This window comes from Strix aluco, chromosome 2 (assembly GCF_031877795.1).
Source record: "Strix aluco isolate bStrAlu1 chromosome 2, bStrAlu1.hap1, whole genome shotgun sequence".
NCBI classification, from domain to species: domain Eukaryota; kingdom Metazoa; phylum Chordata; class Aves; order Strigiformes; family Strigidae; genus Strix; species Strix aluco.
The window spans coordinates 78,843,972-78,865,868 of record NC_133932.1 but is presented as its reverse complement, the minus strand read 5'-3'; the positions used below and the strand labels follow the sequence as shown (position 1 = coordinate 78,865,868).

Here is a 21,897-nt window from a genome sequence, read left to right as displayed (position 1 = left end):
GATACCTCAACTTATGAGATGCTAAGTGATGTCTGGGCTCATGAAACATGAAGGAGAGCATACCAACATCTTGAGCCAGGTGAGACTCAGAAAACCCTTAATTAAGGAGGGCAAGAGCAGAAAGAGAGAGCAGGAGAACACTTGTCAGGTTCAGTAACCCAAGCTACAGTGTGCCAGTAGCACACTGACTTTGTGGAGAGAAGTAAATCCTAAGTATTTAAATGTGTCATTGCCATTATAGCATAGACATTAGCTGCACGAAACTGTCACCAGCGAACTGAAATGTTGATCTTTAAAGAACATTTAGCACTCAGGCTGGCCAAGTGTGTCACAGGCAGGTACAGGCTGACACACAAAAGGCAAGCTCTCAATATAGAGAAATAAAGAGTATTTGGCTCCCTGTAAGGCCTAGCTAGACAGGAATTTGGCCCAATGGAATTGAGAATAGCTATAATTTGTAGTTGACACAGAAGGTAGCATTTGTTTTCTGTTACCATGAAGTGAGGCAATAAAGTCCATATGATGTGCTAATCGAGTGGTGTGGAACATGTTCACGCTGTGTGGTGAAGGTGTTCTGGTGTTTGACAACAATCAAGAGTTACAAAGAGGCCCTGCAGTTGCATTATTTTGTCACAGGGATTTCAGCAAGACATAGGTCTTATCACTGAATGTAAAGATTTTGCTAATGTGGAATTAATATAAATATAAATAAATTGTTTAAGCAAAGGAATAAGCTACCCAAATATATTACAGTATATGTGATCATATACGACTGAAGTAAATTATGTGATCTGGGAGTGATCTGCAGAAGTGTTCTTTTGAGCTTTCCCTAAAATGATACTTTAATATCTGATGGTCACTGTGTTCTACCAGCCTAACGAGAATTCTGAGTATCAAGAAGAGGATCAAACCTTTGATTCCAGCCAACCATCATTTTTGACAGTCAGCGGATAGCAGGATAAATCTGCAATTGCCATGCTAGACCCTGGAAGAGATTTTGATTATATCAGATTCAAGTAGAGCTCTGGCAAGCTTAAGAAACAGTGGGATTTCTCATACTGCTGTGAATCCTGATGAGTGAAACAGGTCAGAAAGTGACTGAGGGTATTTTACAACTTCAGAACCTGAGGTAAGAATCAAACAGCTGCCCACAAGGTACAAGGTCATTCCATTCCTCATAACATGAACAGTAACTGCTTCCAGGACCCTGGTAAAGAGGCTCTCCATGATGTGTGAACTGATTTTTTAGTAGCAGTGATTCAGACTTGTCAGGTATGCAGAGATCTTAGCAATAATGGTTCTTTTCATGTAACATCTGACTGTTTCTCAGAACAACTGTTTTATATTACAGCACCAGAAAAAGCAAATTATTGATTATGTTCAGGTGAAACACCAGAAAGACATTCAATTCCCCAAGGTCCAGTATGGGCAACAATCCTCCTTCTTGATACCAGAAAACATCTGCCATTTTCTCTGGCATCTCAAGAAGTAGGAAAGTGACACCCCTTGAATAAAGATGATGGAAATGATGCTGACAATTTTAAAGAGCTTCAATGAGCCACAGGTCAGACTCCAAGACCTCTAATTCATGATGACAGATACTCAGAACATACCATCTTTATTACACAGAGATAAAAAAGAGAGGTTAAGTCCAATGATAAAGGTTCAGTGTCCCAGCTGATCTCAAAACCACAACCAGAGGACAAGAAGGCAAAGCTGCATCAGTGAGAAAAATTTCATTTATGACTAGGACATCTAAAAACCTGGATTATTCCTTTGTGTTTTGATAGAACATGGGAGGAAATTGAATACCAATAACTTAAATCCCTTGCCAGAAAAGTACAAACAGTAGGAAGTGAGATGTAAAGAGGTTCCCTTCTTCAAACAGAAATCTCAGACAGCAGGACCACTATCTCCCAAGAAGGATTATTTGGGGGAAGATAGAATAATCCCCTTGGCCTCAAGGCAAGATGAAACACACTTCTCCTCTTCTGTCTCTATTGGAGAGATTTGTTCAGGGCACAAACCACATATACACAGTTAGAAAGACTCTATATTTTGAAAAGTGCCACAATGGCAGAGGATTTGAAAGTGTTGTATCAGGGAGGGATTCTGCACACAAGATGTCTCTAACTGCAGTACGGCCTCTTGATAGTGCAGAGTGCTGACTTTTAAAGCCAAAACACTACCAGGCTTAGTGCTAGTGCCATCTAATTGGGGACTATGTGGTACAACTACTGCTGCAGAAAGCAGTGGAAATAAGTACAGCTCCAGATGTAAAATTATCATGGAACTTGAAACAGATACTTTGAGAAACACAGAGAAATGACATCTTATATCAAAAGAAGAATGTCAGTAGCAGAAGCCCAAGTAAGAGGCATCTCTAGTGACTCATTCTAAGTAACCAGGCGACAATGAATTTCAGCTACAAGACTATTTGTTCTTAGCCTTACTCTTCTGATGTGAAGCTATTATGGCCAGAATCCCTTCTAAAGGGTTGTACTATTGTCATATGCTTTACGAGCACGTTTTGGGATTGCAAAATTTCAAAATGATAAGGACAAATAGAAGACTGAGAAACAGGTCTGTCAGTAAAAAAATCCCCACTATTTCCAAATATACTTATTCCATCTTCCTGCTGTTAATATATTGTGTCCTGTTTCGTACCAAGTTGATCACAGAAGTTTTGGGACAAGGAAGATGACTCAGAGACATGGTTTTGACATAACCGAGGTCACAAAGCAAGTCCAGTTCAGAAGTGTGCCACATTCAGTAGTTCTTATTTAAATGTCTTGAGTAGACACCTCAGTTCTATTAATTGATGGTATTCAATTCCAATAAACTCTGTTGTGCCTAAGAAACTCAGGAGTTACTTGTGAAACCTTACATAGATTTTTAAGGCAACTGAATTTTGGGTGTCATAATAAAAATCTGGTCTACTTGGTAAAGACAAAATTGCTCTGGAAACCGTACACTCTATTGATCTAATCCTGAAAGAGAACCGTAGACATGACAATGATCACCTCCTAAGCAAAATTTTAGAAAAATCAAGTCATCATTCCTTACCACTCCGATGTGCAGTTCAACTGGATTATTTTGACAAACAAAGCCACTAGTGTTTCAAAATTTTCACTCATAAGGCTGACCAACCCTGTCTCATTATTTACTCATGGTTTCCTCTTACACTGCAATTCTAAATTTAACTAGGACAGGAAGTATCTTTTTGTTCTTTTTATACTGCATATTCCATTAATGAGACCTAGAAAATGTCTGAAGTGCCTAGATTTTGCAAAAGTATAAACAAATATTATAATCTGTTATTCACTGACATTTTATACCTTAAGATATTTTACAAGATCAGTTCCTAGTGCACGAGCTCCCGACTCTGTTTTCTGACAGTACTGAAAAAAATTATGCAAGTGCTGGTCCTGTCAAAAACAAAAAGAACAAGAAATTAAGCAATATCTAACATTACTATCCATAATCCAAAACAGAACATATGAGAAATATTTCTATACAGAAATCCATATACATGTCTATAGATTCAATTTTCCAAAATAATTGAAGTGCACTATTCCAGAGACTAATTTAGTCTACAGGTAACACTGAATTTTTTAACCCACATAAGAAATTTCCAGTGATTTTCAAATACCCATTATAAAAAACACCACCTATATTTGCTTCAAACCAACTGACATGCAGAAAATACCATACTTAATGTAAGTTATCCCAACCGATCACAATATGTGTTTTATGAGAAGCTATATAACAGGACTCATTGCTTTGCAGACATGCCAGTAAATAGCTTTCAAACAAGTATGACCTCTCATCTAACAGGAAAATTCAGATTGGAATGGATGACAATGTTAGATAAAAGGCTCACATTTTTAATTGCTTCCATTTAAGATCTGCTGTTCTTCACAGCTGATGTGAGAGTTAACATGCAGAGTGTCCAAGAGATAAAAAAGATATCAGCATATTGAGTTTAAGAATCTTTCCAATTATTGTATATACATATAACAAACATATATTATTTCTAAAACTTTCTCTAATTTAATTGGTTTTGTAACTCACCTGCGTATACACAGTTGACACCAGATGAGTGGATATTTTTAACAGTTGTTTGCCTCCATCTACCCATTTAATTTCAGGACCAGAATGCTGCACGCACAGATGCAGAGGAAAAGTAAAATAATGTAGCAGAATACTAGAGTAAAACAATTTGTTTACAGTACCACAAAAAACACTTTTTTTTTTTTTAAAAAAAACAGGTTGAAGAAATGTGTGCAATGAATAAAGTCATAAAAAAAAAGGAAAATTATGCAGGCAATATTACCAAAAGCATTTATGAAGCTTAAAATGTTATTTAAAAGTCCCACAGTAGTTTCTTCACTGGCTAACAAAATTACTTTTCTGTAAGTCACAGATTTCATGTGACAAGTCTGCAAAGAAACTTTTGACTAGAGAGAAATACCTACTAGTTTTCTGAGAAAAATAATACAAGAATTTCCACAGATACTGACACAGTTTAAACCTTAACAAAGGTCACTGATAGGTAGCAGCCAGTGCTTCCTTCCCATCCCATTTCCAAAGAACGGAGAATGGGAATGCTCAGCTGTCTACCCTGTTAGGGAGAGATTTTACTGCTAGATCCACAACTAGTCATATTGGTCCTAAACTTCTACCAATGGGCATGAGCAGAGACGAACAGCAGAGGCATAAAGAATACACCTACAATGTGAAAAGATGGAAGATGTGAAGGAGACAATGGTTGGAAAGCTTACAGCAGAGTTTTAAAAAGAAAAGGTGGTAGAATAGGAGGAGAGCAACACCTCTGGCTGTTGATTTTAGGCCTCTTCCTCCAAAATGAGTCAATTTTGTCTCTGCATTTCATTCTCTTAGTCAAATCCCCTATCACATTTTACATTTTGTATCCCTCTTGGTATTATTTTTATTACTACAATTTTGCAAGCTTTCTGCTTTGAAAAATACAACCATAAATTTCACTAGTGAAGTATAAAGATCACAAAAATCAAGATGTGAGAATAAGACTTTTTCAGGAATAAAGGACTTACTGAAAGGAGACAGCATGAAATGCTAAAAAAAATTTAGTAAAGGACTTCAGATTATTTGCATATCTTCATAAACTCAAAATAGTTTAATATATTTTAAAATTACTGTAATATCTAGTTAATTATTACTACAAAAAAAAGGTAAACATTTCCTAAGTACATCAGTGAAATAAGAACAGAAATAAGTACTTAACAATTTAAATGAAAAACTATATTAGGGCAGGTTGATTGAAACTCTTGTAAAAGTCAGAATTTAGTCATCAGTTTTGTCTCCCATTTCTGTTTGAATTTGTTTGTTTCCTCTATGTCTAACTTTTGCAAAGCACTCCATTTCAATATAAAATAAAAAGAAATTCTACTAGAAAATTACTTAAATCTTATCAGACTGGGGAATTACAACCAAGCCTTCTCTCCACATCTTTTTTTTTAAAGATTAGAGCAATTTTGTATAACATACCTTTCCAACCCCCACTTCTTGATGACTAAGATAGCCTGATGGAAGATTTGTTGACACTGGGATGTGTTGCTCATTGGTCACCACTCTTCCATCTTTTATTAGAGGAAGCCAAGAATATCCAACTATGGAACATGAAAGGCAAGTAATTTTAAATATGTTATGAATCTTTATATAAACCTTTACAAAAGTCTCACTGTACACTTCTGATATGTAATTCATAAACCAGAAAATGTTACTGTAAGGGCCAAATAATTTGAACTCAAACAATTAGAAATAATTAGAGGCAAATTGTCACTGAGTTTGAAAAAACTATACATTTGATAGACATTCTAAAATAACACTTGAAACATTTAAATTAAAAGAAAGCTTTCAGTCAGTATAATGTAATTAGAAAGCACTACATGGATCACAAAAATCATGAGTTACCAGATAAGCATACTTCATAAAATTTCCCCAGTAGTTACTGGAAGTAAAGCATACAAACCTTGTGTTTCAATAACATCTCTCTTCTTTGTACTCCCTTTGCTTGAATTATCACAGCTGACATGGTAGAAGGTGAACAACAAATGGTGCTTTTCGTGTAACTGAGTGGGCAATTCTATTTTAATCTGAAAGGCAAAGAGTCACAACCTTTGTAGAAGTCTTCAGCTAGAGCAGTGACAAGCATTACTGGTTGCGCACTTAAACAGCAATTCCAGGTTATACGTGATTTGAAGCAAGATCAAGAATCTCACACACAAAACTTACAAAAAATTTACTTAGAGTGAGAAGGGGGGGTCTGATTTAACTGAAATAATTATCAAGGATTCTGCAATCCTCAAATCTTTTTTTGTATTTTTGAAACTTACATAATACCTAAATCAGTAAAAGTTACCTGAGAAAGGTAGCTTACCTCATCATAAAACTCTGGATTTTGATGATGATGGAGAACAGCAGCAAACGCACTTCTAATAAACACTGGTCCACCTGGCCTACCATAGATACACTAATAATAGAAAAAAGAACAAAAAACATTTCTGTGATCCTTTTTCACTCTCAGTTTAGAATCTCTTTCACCTAGAATATGAAATATTTTAACTTGTGTTTAACATGGCTCCTTTGCACAGACAGATTACATGATCTGTAGTCTGCCTGCTGTGCAGCAGAGATGACACTGAATTCATCTAAGGATTCCTATACATTTTTCTACTGTTCTTCTTCCAGGCACCTCTTATATACTGTGGTGGCTCATAAACAAACACAGAGCTTGGCTCTGCAGTTGATCTAAAGCTTTACTGTTTTAACTTAAAAGAATTCCTCCTGTGGAGTAGGCATAAGCCACCCTTGTTTGCAACAAGTTTATTCTTGAAATTTTTGTTGATATAAAGAAATTAAATGCTCTGAGGGTTCTTTAGTAATCTTTTATATCGAAACTAAGCAAGTCATCTAGAAGTTACTCTTATGCCAAATTCAAGAGGACAGAAAGCCACCATCCCAAACTAGATAAATTAATCCAGTACTAATGTGTTACTTAGCTAATTGTTCACTATTTTCTTCTATCAGTCACAAAAATCAAAAGACTAACCTTTAAAGGCAAAGAGTCCTCTTCATCAGAATCCTTGAACTCAATGCATACCGCAATGTTTCTAGCCTAAAGCAGTATTTAAAAACAAAAACCCAAACACTTAATCATAAGGATCATCACAGAAATATAATATGTAAATAATCTTAACCGAACCTGTGAAAGAAGGATGTACAGTTTTCCTGTACTCACCTTTGCAAAAGACTTTTGACTGTCATATTTCAAGTGCTTTGGATAAACATAAAGATGATTGTTGTAGATGGTGAAAGGCTGAGTGTGTTTTGGTATACAGGGAACAAATTCCTCTATTTCAAATGTTATTAGTGTCTTGGTACTGTTTTCAAACTGTTTCATGGGAATGTACGATGAGTTAACATAATCTGAAAATACATTAAAAAACAATAAAAAACTGAAGAGAAAAAGCCTGACTGTCCATTTAACAATGTTTATTAATACTTACTTGGAAAATCTGGTGACACATTATCAATTGTAACATCCAGATTTCCTAAAATAACAGGAAGTTTGGCCATCTTTTCAGGTCTATAGGAAGGAAAAAAAAGCTCAAAGTCAGGCTAAATGCAAAACTGTCAGATGCCAGAGAAAAGAGATAGTAGGAAACAGAGACAAAAGTAATATCCTGAAATAGGAGTATGAGAGGAAAGGTGGTTTGGGGGTGGATGACGGATCTGTTCTTGCTTTTTGCCTAGATTCACAGTTTTCTTCTCCTTTAAATTCTCCTCCCCCCAAAAAAGTACTTGTGGAAAAGATTAAGAAAATCATGATGTTTTTCTTTAAATCAAAATGAAACACTTTGTTGAAGATAGGTTTTGTTCGCCATGTAATAACTCACTTCGTTTGCAGCAAAAAGAGGACCTATAAGCTTTATAAATCTCAATGGCCAATGATAAGCATTTATAGTAACGGGGTAAACTTGGGGGAAGAGCAAAGGGGGAAAGAAATCAGTAAGTTAACAAAATGAGTCTTCTACTCAGTAATTTTTTTCCTACCTCCTCCTTTTTCTAGAGTAAAAACTCACCTTGCAAAATATTTAACATTAACTCGCCTACTATGAAGTTTCTTAGATGTTATCATGTAGTTAATTCAGAAATATGATTTGAAGTAGGAGTATTTTCCATGTTGAAACATCAGTGCAGAACCTTTTACTAGTAAAGATAATTAGCAGTCTGATTTTTTTTTTTTTAATTATTGCAGAGGAAGTGGATGCAAAACTTTCCCAAAATGCAATCCCATGCTGTAAAACTTTTTCTGGTTGTAGTCTGGATTCTAATTCCAGTAGCTAAGCCTTAGACATTACAATCTCTTTCTTACTATAATTCCTGTGAAATACCGTACATGATTCCACAAACAGGATGCTGAACTAACCAAAAGCATTTCCTTAATTCACAAGGTAAGGTGATGTGACAGGCTAATTTACTATATTAGTTTCAGTAATACTATTTATGACAAGGAGTATCAGTACACAGCAATTTCAATAAAAACTTCAATGAAACTTTAAACAGCTTGCTAAAATGGACTTGAAATATCTATTGCAAACCTCATCTCCCTATCAGATTTGGTAAGCAAAAATAAAATAAAGAAACTCTAGCCCAAGCCTTTTGCAATTAGTGATTGTTCAAATTAATACAACTCCAGCTAACTGTACCATAACAGAAGTGGAAATGTCTTTACAATTCAGCAAAGATTGTTCTATTATTTTACATCCTAATTAACAAGAAAGGGGATTAAAACTAGTTTATTAATAGGATCATTTGTCAGTAGGAGATTCTTAAGCCTTGCATGCAAACTGATGCAGTCTTTAGGAATATTTTGTAAAACAAGATGACCAATGTTCTGTTATTTAGGCATCCTCAACCATATGCACTCCCAAGGAAGGTGGACTGGTCACTGGCTTGAATCCCTTTCCCTGAGAGCTAGCATTCTCTGTCCAAGGTCAGTAAACATATGATTTATGCTCATACTTGTTTTCCTTTGAGAACCAGAAGAGTGTATTGTGCAAGCATAACGCCTAACACAGAGCTACTTCAGAATATGATGCTTAGTGCATGTTAGACATGGCATAATACTTCAGTCCTGCTCGTAGCCCCCAAACAGTGCAAAGATCAGTAGCTTGAATGAAGGCCTTGATTATATTTATACAACTTCTGTATTTGAAGTGAAAAACATGTAAATACCTACATCAAAAGATTAGATGCTCCAGTTGAAAACCATAACAAAAAATGGTGGGGCATGGGGTGGGGGTGTGTGTTAGGGTGTGGTTGGTTGGTTTGCTTTTATTTTTTGAAGTGCAGAAATTAGACTTACTTCCTGAAATCTGCTAACAATTTCAGCATGTCTTCATTTGAAAGTTTATTACTGTCTTGTCTGAAGAGAGGAGAAAATCTCGCATTTTTGTCCAGGGTTCCTGAGGCATCTTTAAACAGTGTCCTGAAAGTCAAAGTCTTGCTTTCAGCTAAGTTTATGAAAGTATGGAAATTCACTGCAGGAAAATTTGTTTACTACAGATTAGAACATACTGCACCATCCTTCATGTTAAGCATTTAATACCCTTGTCATTGTAGGTGAGTTTTAACATATAAATAGCTCAGTCTAACAAATTGAGTATGAACAATTGCATTCTTAGTAAAATAAAAAATACTGACAATAGAAAACAGTTGGCAATATTCAATGGTTTGAATAATAATAATATAATGAATGTTTTTAACTTTATTTCCTATTACAGAGTTGAAGTGTAAAAGTTTGTCAGAAATCATTGGTTAACTGAAAGTAAAACAAAAAATAATTTAAATAGTATATTAAGTTTTAGGAGAAGTGAGATGCAGAAAATAATGTTAAAGAAAAGTTAGGAAAAAATATGGATTGACAAGATCTGTCCTTACCTAGCTGCCCATGCAAAAGGCATTCTATATTGACCTAATCTCTGGCATGCCTGCTTAGCATTCTTCAAAACTTTCTGTGCAACCTACAAGGGACATAAGAAATATCCATGTTTTAAAGCTACTTTTTTTTTGCACTGTTAGTACACAAGAAAAAACAACATGCTTCACATGACTGAAGTGCTGCAATCGATGGCTACAAGCTCTTCAGGAGGGATAGACAGGGAAGGAGAGGTGGTAGAGTGGCCCTGTATGTAAGAGAATGCTCTGACAGCTCAGAAATCAAGTATAGTGATAACGGGGTTGAGAGTGTTTGCATTAGGTTAAGGGCCAATAAAGCAGATCTTGCTGTGGGAGTCTGCTATAGACCTCCCAACCAAAGCAGTGAGGTAGATGAAGCTTTCTATAAACAGCTGGGAGAAATCTCGGAGGGCAAACTTTGACCTGTTCAAAAGACTGATTAATCCCTTGGGAGGCTGCCCTGAAGGATATGGGAGTCCAGGAAGGCTGGACATACTTCAAGAGAGAAGTCTTAAAGGCACAGGAGCAGGTTGTTCCCGCATGTCAAAAAACAAGCAGGCAGGGAAGGAGACCAGCCTGGCTAAACAGGGACCTTTGGCTGGATCTCAAGAACAAAAGGAGAATCTATTGCCTTTGGAAGAGGGGCCAGGTCTCTCATGAGGACTATAAAGATGTAGTGAATCTATGCAGGGGGAACATTAGGAGAGCCAAAGCGCAGCTAGAGCTCAACTTGGCTACAGCTGTTAAGGATAATAAAAAAAGTTTCTATAAATTCGTTAACAGCAAAAGGAGGATTAGGGAAAATTTCCCTCCTTTATGGGATGCAGAGGGAAACATGGTAACTAAGGATGAGGAAAAGGCTGAGGTGCTCAACATCTACTTTGCCTCAGTCTTTAGCAGTGGAACTGGCTGTTCCCTGGACACCCAGCCTCATGAGCTGGGAGATGGGGAGGGGAAGCAGACTGAGGTCAGCACAGTTGAAGAGGAGGTGGTCAGAGACCTGCTACACCACTTGGATGCACACAAGTCTGTGGGACCGGATGGGATACACCCAAGGGTGCTGAAAGAGTTGGCAGATGTGCTCACCAAGTCGCTTTCTGTGATTTACTGGAAATCATGGCTAACTGGGGAGGTCCCATTGGACTGGAGGGTGTCAAATGTGACACCCATCTACAAGAAAGGCAGGAAGGACGATCCAGGAAACTACAGACCTGTCAGTCTGACCTCGGTGCTAGGGAAGGTCACAGAGCAGGTCATCTCGAGTGCCATTAAAAGTCATATAATGGACAACCAGAGGATCAGGCCTAGTCAGCATGGGTTTATGAAAGGCAGGTCCTCCCTGACAAACCTGATCTCCTTCTATGAATTCAACTGGTTTTTAAGACAAAATTGTGACTCTGGATAAAACATTTCCCCCCAACTTGCTCCCATATTCACCACCCAGTCTATGTACTAGAACACATTCCTACAAAATAAATAGTAAAATACTTTGCAATACCTTCATTACAAGTACATACAGAATATGTGGAGGAGTTTTATGAAGATCACATGGACAATCCTATGTATGGACACCGCAACATTGTTTTCATTAAAACTTTAAATTTTTGGTTCTGATAACTTTTAAGTGAACAAAAAATTCCATTATATAGAACCGACATGTATAACAATGACAGCTAGAAACCCACTAGATTGAGATGTTCAACACAGAGCTGAACCACTTGAGCTAAAGCAGCAGCTCGTGACAGGGCAGGGGGCTTTTCTTTTCCAGAAAGCAGCTTCTTCTATCTGCCCACACAGAGCAAAACTATTTGCCAGAAGGAAAAAAACCGCAGCGTAAACCTGCCTGAATATTATCCCTGATCTATGCTGTTGACATTATGAAGAGCTGTTTCTATTAGTGTTTTGTTTGAGACAACTCTCCATCATCTGTTCCTGTAAAAAGGGGGAAATTGCACTCAGAAGCATAGAACCTTGATAAGTAATCATCATTAATTCACTGTATTCAATCATCTCTTGGCTATAGAATTTGCTGCATCCATTTTTCCTTTTTATTGTCCAGAGTAGCAATTCTGCAGGGAACTGGAACTTGCTGGCTGCACCTACACACATGGGAGGTCTATATAGCAGATACTGTTCTGTTTTGTTTCAAATTAATACGGTGTAATTCCCGAGAACAAGAACAGAAAAAAATTCAAACTAAGTGTTCAACTGCACAAAATTATAAGTAAATGAATACCAGAAATGACAGCATAAATTAATATAACCACGAATGTTCCTATTGGCTACTCCTGCAGTACAAGGCAACACAAGTCTAGCACTCAGCATCAAATTTGGGAATGCTTGGGCTTATTTAACCTTCCCATGTGGCTCAGGCCCAAGACCACCAAAAATCAGTTACTCAGTTCAGGTTTGTTTTAACTCAGTAACAGCCAGCATACACTTCAAAACCAGATTTCTAAAATACAAAGCTGCTGTTTTCCAATGATAACTGAAAAAAAATATCAAATATTCCTGGAAAAGCAAATCAGTAGTCTGATCTATATTAAGAACAAGTGAAAAATACAGCTTTTTTACATGTAGCTTAGCCAGCATTGAATCGGTAGGAAAGAACACTGTTCCTCTGAAGAGACTGAAAGTTAACCCTTCCTTTTTCCCTTTCACCAGCTGAAAACAGGAAGAACATCAACAGTAGCTGACAGCGCTTACAAAAAACCTCTTCTCCTAGTATCCTGGTCCAACTCTTTAAGCACAACTGCAAATCAATAAAATTAACTCTTTCTTCAGCAACAAACTAAAAGCAGCAACTGACAAAGCTTCTTGTAGATATGTTTCAGAAAACATTAAAATGTTACGTCATCCTAGACCCCTCCAAAATTATTTCAGTGTTTTATTTCCAAAAGTGATTTGGAGTTCTATCAAAACTGCAAAATATTTTATACATAAAAGCAGTCTTAACGATCTCAACGGTTCTTGAAGGAAAAACCAGCAAGAGTGCAGATGAAGTTACAGTAAACTATGGTCACCAAAAAGTGAGACAATGGAAAAGTCAACAACAAAGATACAGTGAATAAGATGCATTAACTAAGAAAGACATACAGGTAAATTCTGACCTATATTTAAAATTTCATTTTTCAATAATTTTCAACTTTCACACTGTAGTCTAATATTCCTCAAAACAGTTTATATAAAGCCATTATAAATATTATACATGTCAGAATTTTAAAAAGCTAAATAAATGTTTCCCAATAATGTTAGACTATCTATAATGTTTCAGTTAATAATAGTTACTAGTAATAACTACAACTTACTAAATCAAACCATCCAGTTATCAGGGTTTCCTATAAAAGAACTAAGCTTTTGATTGATATTTATTAATCTGAAATTAACCCATCTTGCCTCAGCATTTTTTCCATGCCACAGAAGAAGAAAACATACCTTTGAAGAATCTGAACTTTTCATATATGGTTCAGCACAATGTGTAATACTTCCCTGTAATACTTTTTCTATTCTAGCCACGAGGAAAATGTCAGTATGAGGACATGTGACTGAGAATATTCCCTAGAAATAGAATAAGAGATAAATATAAAAGGAAATTGCACACACAGTTTACATCACGTAACAGAAAGCCATCCAAAGCATGTAGGAAAACTCTCTACTTTTATCCAAAGTCCTACTAATTCTTTAGGTTACTAGTTCTTACCTGCTTTGGATATTGTAATATAGTTTCATGAATGTCTTGAATTCTGTGTAAGCTATCACCACTGCCATTCATCATTTGTTGAGATGCATTGGGTATCATGTGCCTTACTGAGGCGTGATTCAAATCAACATGGAAATCTGCTGAAATCTTCCGGTTGTTTTTAATATCAAATAGTGATAAAGTGACAAAGAAAGGTTCTACCTAGACATTTAAAAAAAGGAGCAAGTGTCATTGCTGGCATCTATATTACTTAAAAATGCGTATTAAAGGAAGATAAGTAACATTTTTATAAACAGTTACACACGGCCATCACTCTAAATAGTACTGACAAGTTACAAAAGATAGTAAAAGAAAAATTCCACTTTCTACAATACAAGGAGAAGATTAGTAACAAAGTTATTTTTTGTAGGATTTAGGCTCTCATTTTGATTTAAAGGAGTAGAAAAAAGCCCACAATGTAAGTTTCTCAATCACAGCAAGAAATTCCTGCAATTAAGTTTACTGCCAACAAAATATTAAGACATTCATTATAGTATTAACAGAAAATGATTAATTATTTACATTTGTTGTTGGTCCTTCTTCATTTTCCGCAACACAGCTTTGCAAATTAAAAGATAAATCATTACACTTCACAAGAATTTTTTTTCCAAATTTCTCTTCAAATGGCTTCACTTCTGGTTCAATACCAGAAAAGTCAAGTTTCTTTAAAAATAGAAAAGAAAAGTTAGGGTAAGTTGTTTCTCATCTCAAAAGGATCAACATAAAAGAAAATAACATGCTTCCTTGTAAAAAATTCTAACCTGTGCATCTGGATCCAAGGAAAAAAGTTTAACTCTGCTTTCACTTTTCAACTTCATTTCTGCTTCTCTGGTACTCTGTTCAAAATAAGAAAAAAAAGTCTTAGTACCACACTATTAAATTAGAGTGGTTTTCAAATTCATTCATTTTTCTGTGATGTTCAAAGCTTTACATGTTTTTTATTCATGCAGTCTTCTCCCCCTACAACTCCTTAGTTTAAATTGCTCTCTCGTGTCCAAGTAAAAAGAGAGAGAAGGCTACTCTCTTCTAAAGGCTTTTCCAAGCTCAAAACACAAAAACGTACATCAGCAACATGTAACTTTCCAAGCTCCTGGGAAGTACACTCCAGTGTAGCTCATATAGCACTTTGCCTTCTTAAACAATAAATAACTTCCATAACACTATTTTTAAAAAAGTATGAATGTAGGTTACAGTTCAGAGCTCTCCTGACACCATAAAATTGCTCAGAAAACAACAGGTTACCTAAATTAAGAAACACCATCAGAGCTCTTTTTCTTGATGTGTTTGTTTTGGTTTGGTTTGGTAGTTGTTTTTTTTAAATTTCTTCAGCTCTACTGCCAAAGATGTGGTTTTCCTGTGGGTAGATGTAAAAGCCCCCAAAACTTCCAAAAGATAAAACCCTCACACTTAGAAGTTACTCTGCAAAGCACGCTGTAAACTGATCCTGGGATTTATGGATACCTACCTATTAACAGTAAAACAAAAGTAAAGTGGAAGAAAATAGAATGTGAAAACTGGTGGTATACATAGGTTACTTTTTAAATAAAGGTATTATTTAAAGAGTATTCTATGATTTTTAAAGTCACAGGACATGACAAATAGACATATGCACACGCCAAAATTACCCATGTAGGAGAGTTGCCATTCCCAAAGTAGCTGGCTAAACAGGGACACAAAGTAATACATTACAGACAGGTGTGTATTTTTGGATCAGCCTGTACTGGTTAAAAGAAATTACCAACCCAAAATGCTCATCACTGACCATCAGCTGGAAGTGATCTACTGTCTACATCTGCTTTGCTGCAGGTTGAAGCTACTCCTACTATGTATCAAGAAAAAAAAAAAAACAACCACAAAACAACAAACAAACAAAAAACCCAACCACAAAACAAAAAACCAACAGCTCTAAGAGCTCAAAATCCTATTAATCCTATTTTAGGTTGATAATAATAATTTTTAAAAAAGAATTTTACTTTAAGGATGCATTACAGAAGAGAAACTTCTGAGGTGTGATTTTGAGTATTGATGCTCTAATGGTTTTAATTTACTTTACTTTGTCATCTTTAACACACAAACACACACAGAAGAAAAGACAAGAGTTGCTGTGAAAGACACTCGATACCAGCAGAGTATTGGCAGACTTTGCTTGTTCAACAACTGGTATGATTGAGAAATACAATACAATACAAACTGAAGAAGTTTAAAGATGGCAAGAAGGTTGCATGTATGTTTTGGAAAGGGACTAATCAGTGGCAAGAACTGAAGAGAAAGATGATCTAGTCATAGGAGCAAGACAGAAACTTTCAGCTAAAGCATCTTGAATAGTTTTAGATTCTTTAGTGTTTTGTGCATCAAAGACAAGACAAGACAGAAATATGCATTTTTAAGTGACAGATCACGGGCAGGCAGGCAGGCGTCAGGAACTGAAAATGTACGTAGTCATCGACCCTGTCTACAGCATGGCAGTGACTCTGTAATTCCATTTCCTCATCTGTAAAACGAAAACAATGTTTTCCTACCTCAAGGAATACTGGAACCCATAATGGTTAAAGAGGTACTTGGGCACACCAATCATGACAGTCATATAGTTATTTAAGATAGAGGTCTAATTTGTTTTCTCTGAAGATTAAAAAACAAACAAAAAACAACAAAAAACCCCTCTACATTAGCTCTTGGTACTTAAGTTACAGATAAAAGGAATGTGAAGTAGGCTGGACAGACAGAGATATATGTGTGCACATCTGTGCACTGAAGCACACAATACCATCTAATTTAGTTTAATGTTATAAACTAACAGATGTTGATAGAAAAATGAAGGCTTAGAGATGTACTCACAAGGGTTTAACCTCTGCTAAGAGGACTGTTTTTTTCCCCATATTGTCAGGTGCTCTACAATCACCCCTGAAGGAATTTCTCTTTCCTCATAAGGATATGAGGTCAGCTATTGTGAAAATCTCCTAGAACCAACAAAAATAATAGAGCAACTATAAACTCTTCTAAAAGAAGGCTCAATGCCTTGTAAGTCTTCCACTGGGGAAAAAGGAACCAAACCCAAATAACAGCTGAAAAGACAAACGCAAGAAAGAATAGAGGACTAAAAGGTGCTCAAAACAATCAGCATTATATAAAGTAATCAAGTTAAGGCACAAACAGTGTACTAATACAAATGGGCAAATTTTTCCCTGTACTTTTCCTCAGGGAAAAAAGGCTAGAAAAATACATTAGTGCAAATTATTTTGAAAGGTAGTATTTAGTAAAGATGAACTAGAATGGGAAAATCAAAAAACTTATTTTGAAGGGAACAGAAATTTAAATGCGTTATAACCATGGAATAAAAAAAGCCAGTGCTTAAAGAGCTGAGAAAAATAGCACACTTGAAAAATACCTAGTTTAAAGAGCTGCATGCTTCCGATCAGAGGGTTATGGAAACAGGAAGCAGCATTGGTAGTACCAAACTATATGCAGGTGCTGCAGCCTTGAATATAAGTCCCCTCTGGAAGTCATACAGAACCTAAGTTTTCCAATAACTGACTATAAAGAAAGAAAAACCTTCCATACAATAATAGCAACTAATTTTATATTTGTTTCTGAAACAAATTTTCATAGCCTCATGTAAGTATTGCTCTTCCAAGGAAAATTTGATTGTATGCACCACAAGCCAAATTAATTTCCAAATACAGCTGTAGCTGGAGTTAGATTATCACATAATAGCTTTTTGTGTACATGTGCTAAGTTGTTTACAAAGCAGTAACAGAAAGAATTAAGTCAGCCAATCAATTTGGGTGCTAAAAGCCTGTTAATGTATTCTGACTTGATCTTTTGATATGTTAGCTATTGTAATAGAGTTTTACTGCTTGTTCTCAGTTTATAAGCTGCATTCCCTTCAGTAGTTACTAGGTCAGACAGATCCTCAGAAAAGAAGGGGAGCTCATTCCAGAGCATGGTCAGGCAGAAAAGTTTCAAGAGTGCAGGCTGTGCCATACAGAAGAGAGTAAGGAAGTCACAGGAAGGAGTTTGTATTCCACAACTTCAATGGAAAAAGGTCACCAGCTCCAGTCCTTAGGTGATTTAACAAAATTTTCTCCCTTAGAGAAATCACAGAACTTATTGCAACACACAAGTCACTGATCTAACAAATAAAGTCTGTAAACGGGCTGTGGAAAAGTTAGTTATTTTCTATTTATTTCTAGTTTATTTTATTCTTATTTCTGTTTCTACCACACTTCTGTAAGTACAAAATTTAAAAGACAACAACTATGGCAATACAGAAAGTACCCATGAACTTGCCAGCTCTTACAAACACAAGCATCTTAAAATACATTCACATCATCACTGCTATTAAGCTCCTCTGGACTTCTAACTATAAAAATAAAACTTGACTTTAGTATAACTAGATTTCTATTGAAATACTTTAGCACTTACCTGCATGCAATAACACAATAGAAAATACGCAAAATACAATAAACTAATAAAACATGCTGCTTTTAAACAGATTTATATAAGCAACTTTAAGACAGTAGCTAGTTTGCTTCCAAAAGCAGAAAATGAAGAAGCTCAGTAACCACATCTATTCACAAAAAAGCTTCTAAGCTTTCAAAGCACCACAAAGAGACTGGAAGCTAGAAGCCAATACCTTACCTTTACTGAAAGTTCATATGGCTAACTTATGTTTAGTACTTTATATCCTGAGTTGGCATTTACAATATATATTACCTTGGCAATTTCAGGATAGTAGTTATCAAAACTACTTGATGAGCTTTCCATTTTGCTTTGTTCATCATCTGAAATTATAAAACAAGAACAACAACAACAATAATAAACAACAACAACTACTCACAAAACTCTGTAGCAAAAACATTTCTTTTTTTTAAAAAAAAAAACAACCTGCTACTCTACCAAAAATTACAATTGTTAACAAACAGGTTGTGCACAACTCCACCATTTAGTTTTGATGCAGTGACTTCTTGGAGGATGTAACCAGTCACATAAACTGGTAAAGTAGCACCTATTTCTAATCTTACCTAAAAAATAGTTTTAATATTAATTTTGATATCTGCATGGGGAAAGGGGATATTCATTGCACAAATTTGCATTACTCTTTCCACTATGCTCTGTAACTTGATTTCAAAACGAGTTCCCTCTGTTCTTTAGGTTCTCAGCTCTGTTCTCCAATCGTTACTGGATTTAAAAAGCAACCATTCAGTTAGCTATAAAGATTTTACAGTTCTAGGGTCAATTGGGGACCACTGACTAAAATGTCTTTCACAGAGCTACAGGCTTCCCTTTTTCCAGTTTGCTTTTGTTGCAAACATCATGTTAAATTCTGGTAATCTTCACTAGAGACTGTGATATCTCATTTTAAACTCTAATGACCCCTTTTGGTATATTGTGCTATTTATAGACAGAACAACCTTCTATAACCTCCTTCCAGGTTCTTCTGGACATGCACATGCTTGGTCTCATACCAGTTAACCTCCCCATCCATTCTCAAGAGGAAAAACGCTTGAGAGGACATCTAGACTATCCTTTTGTCACCAAACTATCAACTATACCTACATCACATTCCTTACAGATACCTGCCTTACCTATTCTTAAAGGGCTCCAATAGGAAGATTCTACACTCAAGCAATCTATTTCAGCACTTCAGGGAAATATTTGTGGTCAAGGGAGTTGCACCTAAATTTAAGTCCCCCACTGCAACTACAATTTCTTGTTCTTCTACCTACAGTGACCGCAGAACAGATTATTCCATTTTCAGCAGCATTTTACACATTTCAAAACAAGTCCCGCCTGTTGGGTTTTTTTTTCCTTAAACTGCCTCAGTTCTGATTTTTCATTGTGGGTTCTATTTTTCCAGACTTCTGATCAGTCTCATTATTCACTTTTGGACTTAACTCAATTGGAATCAATACAGAATAGTGCTACTTTAATGTCAAAAGGTCAAAATTCTCATCAGTTCAAACAGACAGTAAAAAGGCCTGTAATTATTATGACCAAAGAAAACAAAAAAAATTTAGCCACAATAATGCCTTTCTTTCCAAATGCACGTACATAGATGCTGTCCCATAACTGTATTAGCATTGCTAGAAACCTGCTTACCTTCATGAGACTCTCCATTTCTTTTTTCTTGCATCGCAGCCTCAAAGTTAAGCTGAAGGATTTTGTTCAGAGTGTTTACCCATTCTTCCATTTCAAGTTCGCTATCTGCAGCTAAAAGGTAACTACTCTTGTCTTGCATCTTGAGCTCAAATGCAAAACGTCTCACTTTATTGTTCTATAAGAAAATAAAAGATCTTTATAATATCTTTACATACTCTCTACTCACAATTAAATGAAGTTATATGTATTTCAGATTTTTTAACAGAAATATACAGTTTGATATTTGGAACAAGTGTATTATAATTACACTTTTTCCTCTCTGACATTTGAGCTTTTGAAGTTATTTGTACCGCTGCAACAAGTGGGAGTATGAAGGATAACAGCCCATTTTTCAGTTTCCCCTCATCATTCTGCTTGTAATCATTTTTAAAAAACAAAAAAACCCCAATTTCCAGATATCAAGTCTCCATGTACTCAGATCATCTAGAAGTGAAGCTAACTAAGATCTACTGATAAAAAGCATGAAACTATTAATATTTGAGAATCATTTGCACATTGGGATTTTATATTGGGGGTTAAATCATAACCAACCTCAACTGTGAATGCTCTGACATTGCTAGTCTTTTAAATATACATGGAGTTGGGAATCAATTCCTCCTTTGTTCCTCAACCATTATGGTCATCCTTTTTGCACAATTTAAACCAAGGCTTCAAATGCTACCTAGCTTGACCGATGTTCCTGGGAATGAATTCACAAGTCTTAAATGAAAATGTTACATTATCATCAATTTAATTTAAAAAATTGATAACTCACTACATAAACATTAAAATATACAATAAGTCACACTTAATCATTGGGGGACTTTAAGTTAAATTAAATGCCAAATTACATTTTAGTTTTGCTGTACCTCAGATTTTTCAATTAACAGACTAACTACTTGTTGGCAGAACACTCAGCTTTCTACCAAAGATTAAGGAGAATACAAACAAATGTATGGACTCCAGATCTAAGGCAGTCTTACTAATTAAAATCAGTACCGATGAAAAATCTTAAGAATGGTAACCTTTAACTTACACAGTATAAAAACTTAACACAGGTGGTACATATCACACTTCCCAGTTTTCACAAATCACTGAATGAAGGCAACTATGCCTATACATATGTGTGAATGTATACACTGCATATATTATGTGACTGCATTTCTCTGTGATACAGAAAAGTCTCAATATATTTCAGTATTAAAATGAGCAAAACCAAAAACCCAACAAAATCAAAAAGAACCCAAACAGCATTTTGGGAATTCCTGTCTTTTCACTTAACATTTTTAAGGTTTGGAAAAAACAAACAAACAAAAACCAAAAAACCTTCACAACCCACACCCAAAATCAACCAAACAAAAAACCCCCTATTGCACATATTCAAGCATTCCTCTTACACAAATACTGATGAAGAAGCATACTCTTGTATTCTGCTTTACCTTTAATGTCTGTTAGGAAAGTCAGTATTTTTCTCTTATGCATCTACTGCTTTGAAAAAATAAGTACTAAAAGTAGTACTAAAACATGCACTAAATGAACTCAAAACAGAAGTGATAAATGTTATATGAATGCAACAGGAACTAATTCCTCCACTCAGCAAAAGGGCTTACTCTGAAACAAGTAGTTTGAATCTGAGAACAAAAGCTTGTAAGCATGACTACCTAAGAAGAACAAGCACTTCTATTAATTTCAAGTTAGACTACTGCAAAGTACAGTGGCTGGGATCCTTACATTTTTTTATTTTATTTCTTCTTCCATTAAATAGAAATGCAGTTTCTACTGTGTAGAGTCCACTTTTTTCACCATACAAGTTTTTAGATGCTAATACAACACCAATAATACCTAACTGTAAAACAATGAATAAAATAAGATCAGCCAGAGAGGATACAGTACATAGTACAAAATAAGAAAATCACACATCTTGAATAGGGCCATTATGTATAATATTTTATAGTTCAAAATCTCATTTACTTGCCCCTTACCAACAATTCAGATGAAGAAAATAGCTATTTCCA

The 21,897-nt window shown here is 35.6% G+C and overlaps 1 protein-coding gene across 15 annotated transcripts in view; it reads right to left on the bottom strand.

Moving 5' to 3' along the window:
- DOCK9 (dedicator of cytokinesis 9) overlaps positions 1–21,897 on the bottom strand; it is a 136,392-nt gene that overhangs the window by 60,643 nt on the left and 53,852 nt on the right. For 14 of the 15 annotated variants that reach the window (XM_074815399.1, XM_074815412.1, XM_074815405.1 and 11 more), the window contains exons 8-23: positions 19,844–20,018; positions 18,458–18,525; positions 14,506–14,580; positions 14,267–14,407; positions 13,706–13,906; positions 13,441–13,563; positions 9,988–10,070; positions 9,413–9,535; positions 7,551–7,630; positions 7,283–7,470; positions 7,094–7,159; positions 6,422–6,514; positions 6,014–6,137; positions 5,530–5,651; positions 4,075–4,161; positions 3,339–3,428 (exon numbers count right to left, since the gene is read on the bottom strand). In XM_074815399.1, the coding sequence (XP_074671500.1) occupies positions 3,339–3,428; positions 4,075–4,161; positions 5,530–5,651; positions 6,014–6,137; positions 6,422–6,514; positions 7,094–7,159; positions 7,283–7,470; positions 7,551–7,630; positions 9,413–9,535; positions 9,988–10,070; positions 13,441–13,563; positions 13,706–13,906; positions 14,267–14,407; positions 14,506–14,580; positions 18,458–18,525; positions 19,844–20,018 (1,839 nt within the window). Of the gene's footprint in view, positions 1–3,338; positions 3,429–4,074; positions 4,162–5,529; positions 5,652–6,013; positions 6,138–6,421; positions 6,515–7,093; positions 7,160–7,282; positions 7,471–7,550; positions 7,631–9,412; positions 9,536–9,987; positions 10,071–13,440; positions 13,564–13,705; positions 13,907–14,266; positions 14,408–14,505; positions 14,581–14,986; positions 17,309–18,457; positions 18,526–19,843; positions 20,019–21,897 lie in introns of those variants that run through there. The other variant, XM_074815408.1, reaches the window with a different exon arrangement.